This window comes from Camelus ferus, chromosome 5 (assembly GCF_009834535.1).
Source record: "Camelus ferus isolate YT-003-E chromosome 5, BCGSAC_Cfer_1.0, whole genome shotgun sequence".
Taxonomy (NCBI): domain Eukaryota; kingdom Metazoa; phylum Chordata; class Mammalia; order Artiodactyla; family Camelidae; genus Camelus; species Camelus ferus.
The window spans coordinates 95,901,028-95,914,906 of NC_045700.1; the positions used below are offsets into that span (position 1 = coordinate 95,901,028).

Genomic DNA, 13,879 nt, shown 5'->3' on the forward strand with positions numbered 1-13,879 from the left:
ACAACCAGGATCTACTGTACAGCACAGGGAACTCTGTTCAATTTCTTGTAATAACCTATAATTTTCAGAAAAGAATTTGAAAAAATACATGTGTATGTAAGTATCTGTACAACTGAATCGCTTTGCTGCACACCTGAAACTAACACTGTAAATCAACTACATGTCAATGCAAAATAAAGTTTAAAAATAATATTAATAAACTTTGAAGAACCCTAAAAAATAAAAAAGAATAGAAGTGCCTCCCTTGTATTATCTCCTTTACTCCCTGCAGCCCCACACTGTGGCCCCAGGGTGACAGGCCACACAGAGGGGGACCCCAGACTGTAGAGTTCTCGGCGGATCAGCAGGATGACACCTGGACTCAAATCCAGCCGCACCTCCTGGAGCCCCTGGTGCCCTCACAGCCCCGCCGCCCTCACCCAAGCAGCAACCACTGGTTATGCTCTGAAAGCCATTCTGAGTGCCCTACACCCAGTGGATAAAAACACTTCATCTGAAAATTAAAAACAGTTGCACGAACCTGCTCTGCGTTTCAGTCTTTGCCATTTCAGTTACACGAGGTCAAGTTTACGTAACAGAAGAAGAACGCATTTCAGAGCTTCCTTCTCGGCAACCTCCAAACGTTTGGCTCTGTATCTCACCCAACAGCGGGGCTGCAGTAGGAACCGGTGTTACTTAAGAGTAACAGTTGAAATATTTAAAAATAGAAGGTGTTTCTTCCACTTGGCGGAGGAGGAGGGAGGGCAGCAGAGGGCGCCTGAGGCAGGGCTGCACTTCTCGGGGCGAGCCACCCTCCTCGGGCACGGGGCGGGGAGGGAGGCCGGCCTCCTGGCAGCCATGAGCGCTCCCCCCCTGGGCTTTCTGGAAACCAGCATGCCTGAGCTGGGCCTCAAACGCCCAGCGAGGAAGGTAGCCTCCTTCAGGGGCTCTGTGGGCCAATGGGGACGGGGCAGGGGGGAGACGGACAATCCAACAGGCCATCGGAAATGTGGGATTTTAGCGTGTGTTGAGCCAGGCCCCTGCCCCCCGCCCGGGGGCCACCGCGGTCATTCCCTGCGGCCCAGTGACGGTGGTGTCCCTCCTCTACCAGAGGTGACAGGAGCAGCCCAGGGAGGCAGGTTCTCCTCCCCTGTCTCTCCCTCCCCCCCCCGCCTCCTCTCCTGACCTGACAGGTGCCCGGCTCGCCCACCTTGCACCTCTGCACTCTCCCCCCGCCAGTCCTCCCCGCTTGGTTCCTTCTCCATCAGCCGTCTGCTCCCACCACGTCCCCCTGCCAGGCTGACCCGACCCCGCCTGGAAGATCACCAGCCTTTCCACTGCGGAGCCCCTTCCTCACCACACAGTTTACTCACTGCAGTTACTGCCGGTCCTCTCCTACCCCAGTATAACATGAGCTCCACAAACACAGGCATCTTGGCTCTTCCATCAACATGCGAATCCCAGGTGCCAACAGCAGTGACTGGCACCGGAAGCCTAGTCACTGTGGACGGAGCCCGAGGCCATCCTGGACCACGTGATTTAGCTCCGCAGACACCCACCCCACAGGGAACTTGTCTGCCCTCAGTTGCTACTTTTTCTCGACAGCATTCATCACCTTCTGGCACCTTCCAATGTCCTAGCTAATTCTCTACCCCCAAGCTTGCCTTCATGAGCGTATCTGGACTCCTGCCCCCACAAGTAGTGAATATAAATCTTCTGAAGTCCACGTGGACGAGTCATAAAAACTGACCATACGGCAAGTCTCAAAAAAGGTCAAAGGCTCAGAAATTTCTAGCCACAACACCATGTAACAGAAATCAGTAACAAAAAGATGACGTGAAAAACCTCGTACTTTCAGGTGAAAAACACTTCTAAACATCTCATTTTTTCAAAGAAAAAAGAAGCATGGAACACATTTTAAAGAGGCTACAAATTAACTGCTCTAACCTAGAACTTGACCACCACCAACCAGAGCTCAGCAAAGCAGCTCCACTGGTACCAGAGAACCACGGGACCTTGCACGCTTCCGTCAAAAGGAAGGAAGGGCAAAGGTTAATGTGCTGAATGTCCAACCCAAGCATTTAGAACAAGAGCACCCCCTAAGCCACCCCCGAAGGCAGAACAGGAATGAATGGAGCAGAAACTAAACGCACAGGAGTGTCACCAGAGCTGATGAAACAGGCAAGGTTTCAGCCTTCGACCGACAACAAGACCGACAGCGTGCTCCCTGCCCCGATGACACCGGGTCTGCATGTTCCCCGCGTCCCCCCGGAAACACTGGGTGGGGGTGGCTCAGGGAAAGGTGGATAAGGACACCTGCGGGACACGGCGGCTCCCCCCGCACCACGGGCCTCCCGAGGCTGGCCACACACAGGGTGCTCAGTGGGCATTTGTGGGACCAAAAGGAACACCAGCCCCTTCCCCTCGGGCTCCTGACCCACCAGCGAGCCTCCTCTGCTTCTTCCCATCTGTCCCGCTGTGCACCCACTACCCAAGGACCCTGGTCCAACCCTGGGCCCATTGGAGTGCTCAGAACCCAGGCCACTAGCAAGCCGGAGGGCCTGGGCCCGGACAGTACACAATGCTGAGAGACTCCAGAAACGGAGACTCTCCTCAAAGACAGCACTTCATCCTCCCAGAGGGCAGGCTGGCGGTGGGGCTGAAGTGTTACCGGGTGTTAAACTGTGACCGTGTTCTCAGTCAAACCACGGAACACAGACCAGAGGTAACAGGAGTGGCCCCCAGACCCTGGCCGAATGTGCTTCTAGACACATTGAAGGGGTTTGCAGACTCCGGATATACCGCATGCACATGCCACAGCCCTGAGTACAGAACCAGAGGCTGGTGATGGAAGAGAGAAAAAGACAGAAAGTGCTTTATCTGCAAGCGGGGTCCTCATGCACCAACACCTTCCCGCATCAGTGCTGCGTCGGGTGCACAACAGAGCAAAATCCTGAGCTGGGGAAAAGCCGGTTTTTCTGCCTAATAACCACTTTCCAGTCCCGCATGAGGACACTCGGGGTCGGCGGATGTGGATTTTTTTTTTATTAACTCACCAACACAATTGCAGAGAAAACGCAAATGAGGGAGAACCAAGTTCTGGGAGTCAGAAAAGACACAGGTGGTTAACAAGCACCTGCCTTATCAGTTACAAGAAACCGAATCAGAGCCTCATGGGGCTGAGAGCTGCAGCTCGAGGGCCCCCGACGCAGGAGAAGGACCTGTTCAGGAGCACAGTCACCTGACCCCGGCCCCACAGCTGAAGGGGCCCCGACCCATCTTCCTCCCCAGGATGCGGGCGGCCTCGCCACACCTCCCAGCAGGTCAGCAGAGCTGACTAGCACCAGGGAGATGTGCGAGAGCAGGGCGGGGAGCCCTGGCCGCCAGGGTGCCCTGTGACAAAGACAGCAGGGTCACTAGACGGGCCAGAAAGCCTGGCATCACGGGAGGCGGAGCCCCGACAACACGGCCGTGGTGGGAACCCACTGCCCGGGGGGAAGGAGGCCAGGACTGAGGTCTGGAGAGAAGGGCAGACCCGCCACCAGGCAGAGATCAGGGCGGAAGGCGGACCTCGGCGGAAGGGGCCCAGGCCTCGGGATCCGGCAGAAGAGGTGTTTCCAGGCCCCAGACAGCACTCCCTGCCGAGTGAAAAAGCCAGGGAAACCAAGGAAGGAGACAGGAGGAAGGCGGAGAGGTGGAATCGAGAAGCGGCCCGAGAAGTGAGGACGGGAGCAGGGGTGAGTGTCCCTTCTCTCCAAACCAGCCAGCCCCCGCGCCTGGCGCACTCGGAAGCCCAGGGGGCACGGCGAGAGCGGCGTCACCGTCACCGGCGGAGGCGAGGCTGCAGGAGCCACACGGCTCCCAGAATCTGGGCCTCACAATCAACTGTTAAGGCCAAAGACAGGGAGCGACATGGGGACAGACGCGGGACCGGGGCTGGATCTGCGTTACAGGAAGCAGAAACACGGGAGCTTGGTTTGCCTTTCCTCTCGAAACACCATCCCAAGGCACCAAATCCAAAACTTTATCCCGTAAAGGACGACCTGGGGAATTCTCCCCTTCCTGGACTCATCAGAACCGAGAGGCAGGGGCAGCGGACAGGAATCGGGCCAGGCGACGGGCCTGGGCTCTGAAGCAGCAGCTCCGTCAGTCTCCTCTCCGGAGCGGGGTCCTGGGCCCGCGTTCTGGGGGCGGCACCGCCCAGCAGGCTGAGCTCCCGAGGCTCCTGTGGACAGAAATCCCACCCACGCGCGCACCTGCGCAGCTGCTGGCGGGAGGCCAGGGCTCGCCACCGTGAGTCCGCTCTCTGGGGGCCAAGGCTTGTCGGCCAGGCTCAGTGTTAAAGACGGATACGTCGGCATTAAACATTAAGCAGGTCTGGGTGCGCAACGTCGCGAAGGGCAGACATGCCTCCAAGTTTATAAAACACGGCGTTCAGGGAAATGCCCAGGCAGGTGCAAGTCCTCACGAGAGGCGTCTGCAGCACAACCCCAAGCACTTCTGTTGTCATGTTTTTCTCCACCACACAGGCTGGTTTTGCTTCGTTTTAAAAACCAGAGTCCTGGGGGGGCCATCACACAGGCTTCTGGGCTGGTGGGGTTTGGGGGGGCCAGGAGGAAGCAGCAGAGCCGGGGGCTGGGACAAGTTGACCGGAGTGGACCAGTGAGTCGGGGCGCAATGAAACAGAAGACGGATGGAGAGCCCAGTGGAGCCCTCCCGTGTGCTGGACGACACCTGCCCGCCTCCCGGTCCCCTGATGCCACCGTGCCAGCTGAGCAGCCATGTGACACCAGAGAGGCAGCCCAGGCTCAGAGGACGAGCCACCTGCTCCAGGCCACTCGGGGGCAGGCAGATCCCGCTGCCCTGGGTCCAACAGTAGCTCAGCTGGGCCCAGTCCTGATCCCACACACTCTTCTCCTAACACGGAGCGCAACGTGGGCAGGCAGGAGGGGCGCTCTCTGTAACGGGGGAGGAGGAGAGAAATGGGACAAAGACACAATGCTGTGTGTGCCACATGCTGCTCCCGGCACCTGCCCAGGCACTGGCGCTGCCGGAGGGCGCGCAGTCTGGTGGGAGAGGACCAGTGCTGGGGGCGGGGGTAAAGCAAGTGGCCTTAGAGGAAACTGGCAACTCTGCAGACTCCCCGGAGGACATCTCGGGAGCCCTGGGAGGCCCAGAAGGGCAGGCCATGGAAATTCTGGGTGGAAGCAATCTTCAGCCATGGAGGGGAGGCTGGTTCCGCAGCAGCAGGCGGGGCGAGTGAGGCAATGACTGAGGAGGACAGTGCAGGACTGGGCCCTTCTGGCCCAGAACCACTCTCAGCTGTAAGCTCTCCTGTTCCCCACATCGACTCTGAGGCCAAACAGCTCATAAACGCACTCAGCAGGACACTGCTGCTGCGGCCAGGGCTGCGATCACACTCGGGGTCTGAAGCCACGCAGGCTGCAGCCATCTCAACCTGGTCTTAAGCCACGCTTAAGTTCACCCAGGCCGGCAGGCGAACTTGATGGAGGCGGGTGGAAAAGTGCTCAACCATTTTTCTCCTTTCTCTAACTGCTGGCTTTTGCTTTGGCTTTATGGTCTATACTTCGTTTTCCTCCAAAAATTAAAAACGAGCGGACAGGAAGAGGGCGGCAGGTAACCCCGTCAGGCTGCTGCAGGTGCCGGCCAGTCGGCGGCGCGGCCCCGCTCCCTGCTGCAGCCGTGCGCAGCCGGCCTGCAGCCCAGGGTGCAGCTCATCACCCGGGGACAGTCTCCCCGCCTGCGGGCCCCAGCACTGCGCGGGGAACGGCCTGGCCCCTGAGCCAGCAAACCGAAGTCCTCTCCCTCCTGGCGCTGAGCAGGCCCAAACCCCAAACCCCAGCTTCACAGGGAACACACACAAAGGAGGACCGAGTGAGAAGCGTCACAAGTGAGGCTTTGTCACAGGGCTGGGGGCTCTACTTACTACAGAAATCAACAGCTCCCGGTGCCGGTGCTGCGGTGGGGAGACTGCAGCCCCCGACGTCACAGGCAGTCTTCCGTCTGCACTTGCTTCGCACCTCCCCTCCCCAAAGCCAACCAGACAAGACACCACCACGTGCCCGAGGCCACAGAAGTCTCAGACACCAGCTGACCTCAAAGGGTTCCCGCTCCAGAAGTCAAGGAGGGTCAAGATAACCCCTTTGACAGTGCGGTGGTCAAACACTCAGTAAGATTTGGGAATCCGTGGCTTTTAAAGTCAAACCTCTCTTTTTTTGTTGTTGTTGTTAGTTTGGATAAGTTCTCTAGAGTTTCTGTAGTTTCTTCCAAGTTTCCAGAATTTTCTTAAAAATCACATCTTTGTTATTCAGCCTTCAAAGGAAACCTGGCTAACCTGGACAAAAATGCCCATGGATGACGAGGGCCCTGTGTGAGGGCGGTGGGGCCCGTGCACTGTGCCCCAGGAGCCCGCAGAAGAGGCTGCCCTTCAGAGCAGCACCCCACCCTCAGGGCTGCTCCCCCCGCTGGCCCAGGGGCTCCTGGCATCCTCCGAGCCGCCTGTTCCCCAGGGCCTTCCCGCCCCAGGACTGCTGCGCCTGGCGACCCTGGGGAAGCAACCTTGCCTTAGGGACCCCACTTCCCTTCTGTGTGGGAGGATGGGCCCTTCAGATCACAGCAGGTGCCCCACAGGTGCACCTGGCCGTCCCCTGGGTTTGGTTTTCCCCCACATCGCTCTCCCACCCTGGGGCCCCTCCTGGGACCCCTTCCCCCAGTCCAGGCGGTGGGCGTCTATGGGGTCTGGCTCTGAGTGAGCTCACCGTCCAGTTCTGGAATCAACACTCCACACATTCACCACCACGTCTCTTTTCCATAATAAACAGGCGTTGTTTTTATAATCAGGAGAAAAGTATGTTCCTTCAAAATAACTAGGATGATTCAGAAATGAACGACTTCAACGTTTTCAAGCAAACCCCCAGGATCCACGCGTGTGGCATGGGTTGGGGTGAGATCTCTCTCTCAGACGCCCCTCTCCCACCTCTCCGCTGCCCTCCGACTCCTGCATCTCCTCTCACCCAACTCCGAGCTGACGGTGTGGGTTCCAGGGCACCCGCCTCAGCCCCCGCCGCCCTGTCTGCCCCAGGTCCCGCCCCCGGGGGGGGGGGACATGCCGCAGCCTCGCCCCTCGCTGTGACACTCCCCTTCTTCCAAAGCAGGAAGAAACCGGATGCTGACACAGAGTAACAGCAGCAGAGGATCCCTTATAACTCGGTGGTGGGCGGTGGCTGTATGTTTTCTCTCTTTTATGATAGAATTAACTATTTCACAATGAAAAATGTTAAAAACCAGGAAGAAAGAAATACAGAAAGGACAGGTGTGTTTACTTATAAAAAGGGGGAAGGTGGGGAAAAGAGAATTAATCCAAAATAGCATTTCAAGTGTTTCCTTCTACAATACAAGCTTCTCCAGTAGGAGGGAGTCTTGTATGAATTACCTCAAGTCAAGGTGGCCCACAAATAAAAGGGATGAACAGGGCTTTTCTGTTTGGAGACGCTGTAAGGACTACCCGGCTTTGAAGAGAACTGTTGTCAGAAAAGGCTGTGTTGAGTGTGCCTCCATCCACAACCGGGACAGCCACGAAACGAGGGAGACGGACGCTGGGGAGGCACGTGGCCTCTGCTCACGGTAAAAGCTGCGTGTTCAAGGGGACACTTCCCGCCGGTGAATGCTGGAGTTATTCCTGCAGATTCCATATATATGTTTGTTTTCACGCCACCGTGCGTCAAAAGATTACTTAAGATTAAACTCAGTTGTTGGAACATGTGCACCAGCAAACTGGGACTGACAGAAGAACACCTAAAAATGTTCCACTCCCATGGCACAAAAACGCGGCTTTAAAGAAGTCTGATTACTAATTCTCAAGTCATTATATAACCTGAGATGAGTATTTCTTTGCAGAACATGATTTACAGTAGATTGGAATGACCAAAAGCGGAGCTTTAAAGAAGGCCCTTTGCTTTAGTGGCTTCTAGGACCCACCTCCCGTGCGGGCTCCGGGACCGCGTCCGGCTCGAGCAGCCACGTGTGCGCCCCTCCTCTCGCCGCCAGCCACTCTCGGGCGCTGCCTCCACCTGCTTTAGAGTCACCCCACAAAACCACAGAGGCAGAAACACCAGGAAGCAGGGTTATCCTTTGACTCTGACCAGCGGAACCTGAAGTTCAATGTTACTGGCTTCCATTTCCTGGGGCCGCCGCCCTGATACACCATCTCTCAAGTTGGGTGCTTCTCCCAGAGAAGGAGGAGGGGGACCTTCTCTAACAGGCCACAGGGACAGCCCTAGCAGCCTGAACCGGCACCGTTGCAGCCACGTCACACGCCATCCTCAGGACCCGTCAACAGGACCTTGAGCGATGACACTCATCCAGGAACCACTAACAATCAGACAATGCACTTGATCTTTACAAGAAACCGCAGAGAAGGCATTATCATCCCGCCGAGGAGACGAGGACAAAGTCGAGAGCCCCAGCGGCTCGCCCACAGCCACTGTCAGTGCGGCGCCAGGATTCCGGGCCCCTCCTCCCCAGGCTGAAGTCCACGGCCACACAGAGCTGGGGGTCCCACAGGAAAGCTCAAGAGCAGGGCGTGCTTCCCAGGCCGGGCAGTGGCTGCGCCCACTCTCCTTCCGGGTCACTTGGAACCCACCTTTTCAGTCTATCAACCACTGAAAAATCTCTTCCTCCGTCCCACACCCAGATGAGCACCGGGAAGTTGTCCGAAGATGCCCAAGTTACACAAAGATTCGGTGTTTGACAAAAACAACACCGGCAAAATGAACTCCGGAGAAAGCGAAATCAGCACCGTCTACACGGGCTGAAACAGGCCAAAGGGCACCTTCGTCAGCTACATTAACGCGCCTCCCCCCCGCCCCCAGGGCCCTGGGTTAACCAGGACACCGCCCGCAGCTGGGACGGAGAGGGAAGGAGAGGCGGGGCACAGAGCGGGGAGGAGATGGGAGCAACCCCGCAGGAGGCCAGAGCCAGGCCCAGGGACACGGGCACCTTCTGAGAGCACCGGAGACACGCAACCCCAGCTTCGTGTCTGGGGAGGTGCCAGCAGCGATCCCTGGCGGGCCTCGGAGGATCACTACACAGAGAAAGAAATTGCCTCTCTGACACTTCCAGCCTCGCTTCAAGCTCTGATTTCTTTTTAAGAGGCTGGGAGAGGTGAGGCGACAGGGAGGCCAGCTGGGGGCCGGGGCAGAGGCAGGGGTCGGCGTGCCTCCCTGTCCCAGCCAGCCCTGCCCTTGGAGAGAGCGGGCGGGGAGGGCCACGGGAAGGCCGGGTCCAGTAGGTGCCACGGAGCAAAAACCAGAGACAGAGAGCTTCAGGACGCAGCGAGGGCAAGGGTCCAGCCGTGCTGCCCTCAAAGCGCGGGCCTGAGAGTATGTGTGGACCCAGGACAACGGCTCCCCTACGACCCCTGGGCTGACACGTGCTCTCTTCGTTCTCCCTGAGGCCAAACAGCCCATGAAGATGGACATACGGGCTCTGAGCTGAAACCTCAGAAGAGGGGGGAAGGTGGTTCACAAAAAGAAACAGAAAAGCTTCCCTGGCCTTGTGGATTTGCCTAAATCATGGTATCTAGAAACACTGCACGTGGAACAAGAGATTTACGACAGCTGGTGGCTTTTGTTAATTAAAGCACAGAGAGCTGCTCGAGGGACAACGTCACTGACTCTGTTCACCCCTGAAGAGCCTGGGGCCCCGGACCAGCAGGGTCTGTCCACCCGTGTCCCCAGCTCGAGCCCAGAGCTCCTCCACCCAGACTCCCATGCGGCTCAGGGCCTGGAGTCAGACCCACCTTTGGGAGGAACACAGCTCCGGAGCTCAGGACAGAGAGGACCTGCATTTCTCAGCCACTGAACTGCGTTTAGCCACGCCCATTTCAGCGACAAAACCGACGGCCTATTTCACCCCAGGAAAGAGCACCCAACCCCCACGGGCCTGCCACCCCACCCCACCCTCCATCTCCCCCAGTACGGCGGGGCCTCAAACACCCGTTTGGGGGAGCCGGCTGCCCCCAGGGCTGGCCGTGCTGACTTACCCGTGCTGGGCATGTGGTTCACGCGGGCAGGGTTCAGCAGCTCCACTGGCTGGTCCCGGCCAGAAAGTCCGTCTGGAGGGCAGAGAAAGCATTTGGCTTCAGAAACTGCTCGCATTTCAACCAAACCACCTTACGCTCGGAGTCCGCAAGGAGCACGTCCCTGCCAACGGCGGACGCGAGTGGGTCCTTCTCCCTTGTCATCCACCGGGGGTTACTTCCACTGACGGAACCAAAGATGAAGGACCTTTTGCACAATAACCCGGACAGTCCCGTCGCAAACAGGGCGGCCACCGGTTTCCGGCCTGCGGGCATCTGTCCAGCCATCGAGATTCTTCTCTGCTTGGCGACCACCTTCCCCCCACCTGCACTTAGCAGGAGTCAGCCTTTCTGTAGGGACCACAGCACGAAGGCAATAAAAGCAGAGGAGCTGCTGGCCTCTTCCAGACTTGGCCCACTGGCCGGGCTGCCCCAGAAACCCAGCCGGGGGAGGCCCCGTCGGAAGCAGCTGTCGGTGAGTCTGCCTGCGGGCCAGTCAAGGCAACGAAGACACACAAACCCGCTCTCACGGGAAGACACCTGGCCAGGCACCTGCACCTCGGGCACGCTCCTCCCAAGTCCACCCGCGACTGTCCTGATGGCAGAGGTGGAATCGGAACCCACTCCCCACCTGAACCCGGCGCCGGCTGCCTTGAGACCGCCGGGGAGCGTCCATACTCTCTCCGACGGACGAGAAAGGAAATGCTGACAAAACTTCCAGGAATCACACTTTTGGTGTAAAATTAGCTCCTAACGACTGGTGGGAACGCCTGCGGTGACAAGCGCGTCATCACAGACGTCGTTACTGATTTTAAGGAGAAAGCACTGCTTTCCCAGAGCAGCCACAGCCCCCAGCGGACTTGCAAATCGTGACAGAAACAAGCAAGAGCAAGTCTGCTGACTGTGATAAAACCTGCTTTTTACCGAGAACGGGCACCACCTCCTGTGGCCTTCGAATGCAGGGCTCCGTGACCCCCGCGGATCTCTGGAGATGTGCAAATGCCAGAACAAAAACCCTGACCCTGAGGAGACACAGAAGTGTCTCCTGAGACCTGCAGACCCTCCCGAGGAAGGGGGGCGGTGGGGCAGGCGTCGCGGGCCTGCTCCCCTGCAGTGCCAGCTGCCTCTGTGCACTCCGGGACTCCACCGCCGGGACCTGGGGTCTTCTCTCCACCGTCAGCCACCCCTTCCTGATTCTGCCAACTTCAAAATATCAAAATGGCTCTAAGAAGATGCGGGGCGCGGGTTGGGGTTAAGACAGTCCAGCTCGCCCAGTCAGGAGAAGCACCAGACGCCACAGTCACCTGGGAGGCAAACCAGGCCCCAGCCGTCAGCCAGCTGTCTGCACCGAGGGCTGTCCCGGAGACACCCGACCAGCCCTGAGCCGGCCTGTAACCCAAATACCACGCCCCATGAGCCGCTTCACTGCCACTCACACAAGGACTCCAGACGGCGATGGAGAGGACGTTCAAGCCCCTTTTCCCGAAAGTGAATATATGAAATGAAAATTTCATTTTCAAAACTAAAAAATTCATAAAAGTCTATACATATTTCTAAAAATTCTAATCTCACTGTAAACACTTCCCCAAACACCAAAAGGCACTTTTGAAAAAACTAAACTAGCTGCAGTTTTCTGACGGCAGGGACCAGGAGCAGAGGAAGCCATCCTGCTGGCCCTGCAGCTGGGCCTGAGCAAGCCGGGGTGTTCCCTCCGGCTCCTCCCACCACGCACGCCGTGCCCCCGCCCCGGTCTGGCCTCCTCCACAGTCGTCCCCTCGGTGTCCAGCCAAAGTTCCAGAACAGACCAGTATGGCAAGCCCACGACCAGCAGTTTCCTGAGCCTTCACCAATGAGGGAACTGCAGCTTCACGGGCTGGAGAGGAGGCCCCGGGGCCAGCACCGCGGCTCCAGCAAGGCCTTTCCTGGAGCTTGCGGCTGGGCTGCTTACGTCCGCCCCAGCCCACTGCTTACTCCAAAGCCACAGGCACAGTGATGCCTGGTAACGCGGCACCTTCACCCACACGGAGGCAGGAAGACGCATCCAATCTCAACACTGCCGACTCCGCGTTCGAGTCAGACGCGTGCTATCAGCGCGGGCGGAGGGTCTCCCCGGGGTCTTACACAGACGGCCGGCTCGTCTGGGTCTCTGGGCCCGGGTCACGGTCTGCCCCTCTGAGTCACCGGAAAGGAATCAGTCGTAGGTACGCACTAGCTGGAGCACCAGCGGCGGCGACCGGCGGGGGAGAGCGGGGCTTGCCACGGGCGGGCCTGCAGCTCAGTCCCCGCTGCCCGGTCACTGGGAGGGGAGCTGCTGGTGCCCCCACCCAGGCTGAGGCTGGCTGGCAACCGAACAACCATAAATTCACGCCCGACCCTGCCATCTTCACATCTTGTCGGCTGACGTCAGACTTAGAAATTTCTGATCTGGAGTGAAAACCCTTCTGACTCGGCATCAGGACGCTGAGGCCGCATCGTCGCTCTGCATCGGGGACCAGAGCCGGTGCCAGGGCCAGATACGACCGGCGGCCTTCCAAACCCAATCCCAAGTCTCAGCGCTCGTCAAACAGTCCTGAGGGAGTGCAGCAGATAGAACCCCGGGACAGAGCAGGAATACGGAGACTGCATCTGAAGGAGCGGGGCTATGGGGCCGGGAAAGACGGTGCAGAACCCAACGTGAGTGCCCCGCCAGCACGTGACCGCGCAGCCCGGGGCAGAGTGCACCCAAGACGGAGCATAGCGCAGAAGGGACTCAAAGCAGCACTTCCTCCTGGCCGCGAAACACCCCTGCAAGCCGGGTTCTCCCTCATCTCGCTCCACTTGAGAAGCTAATTTTGGAAACTCCACTGGATGGGACCGTGGGACTTGGCGTCCTCAAATGGCACCGCAGTGCGCTCGGGGAGCTGGAAGGGGAGCCACACATGCAGAGGAGGAGCAGGGAGCACGGGTGTCCTCCATGTCCCCCCACAACAGGACTTGCCATCAGTGAGCACGCAGCACACGGCTGCACACGCAACGGCAGAGGAGCCACCGCGCTTGCGGAGGAAAGCATCCGTTTGGAGGTTATGAGTCCCAGCCTCACCCCAACAGATGCCTGCTGTGGTTCAGTGCCCTCCCCAGCTGGCGGCACACCTGGCTCTCGGAGTCCCATCAGAGTCCCACGCAGGGCGGCCCTCTGTACATTCACAGCCTTTGGAGCCAAAGGAACCTAACTTCCGACTCATCTGGCTACTTCCCACCTTTTACACAGTGGGGAGACAGCCCTGCGGGGCCGAGCACCATCCCCAAGACCATGCACTTAGCACCCCAGAACCTGGTTCTGTCTCAGCTGGACCCGAGAGGAGCCTAAACTAGACCCGCGGCGACAGGTGACTCACTTGGATCTGTGCCCCGGCACCGGGACGTCGTCACAAAGGTCGGCTTCCCCCAGCCCCTAGGAATCTGCCCTAATCTGGATAAAGACACAGAGGGCAGAAAGTAGGGAAAGATAAGAAGAGACAAAAAGAAAGACAGAAGGGAAAGGAAGAAAGAAAACACCAGAAAAAAGACAAAGTTGGGGATGAAAAGCATATCACACATAATTCATGCTTTCCAATTTTTAGGTCCAGATTTTCAACATTTCTGGGAACAGGAAGACAGAATCTTCTCTGCAACCCACTGAAAGAATCAAGCATGTCCCAGAGACACAGGTCCAGGGAGGCCCCGGGAGGCTGTAAGCCACACGGTGACGCCCTGCACGGCTGCCCGCCCCCGGGGATGACTGAGCCCCCCACCCCTCACCGCCCAGAGCAGGCAGGCCAGGCC

The 13,879-nt window shown here is 58.3% G+C and overlaps 1 protein-coding gene across 9 annotated transcripts in view; it reads right to left on the reverse strand.

Moving 5' to 3' along the window:
* HDAC4 (histone deacetylase 4) overlaps window positions 1–13,879 on the reverse strand; it is a 270,795-nt gene that overhangs the window by 125,225 nt on the left and 131,691 nt on the right. For 5 of the 9 annotated variants that reach the window (XM_032480677.1, XM_032480678.1, XM_032480674.1 and 2 more), the window contains one exon: window positions 10,043–10,114. The exons of 2 other annotated variants lie outside the window; for them this stretch is intronic. In XM_032480677.1, coding sequence (XP_032336568.1) covers window positions 10,043–10,114 — 72 coding nt within the window. Of the gene's footprint in view, window positions 1–520; window positions 676–1,352; window positions 1,641–10,042; window positions 10,115–13,879 lie in introns of those variants that run through there. 2 more of the 9 variants (XM_032480681.1, XM_032480682.1) reach the window with 2 other exon arrangements.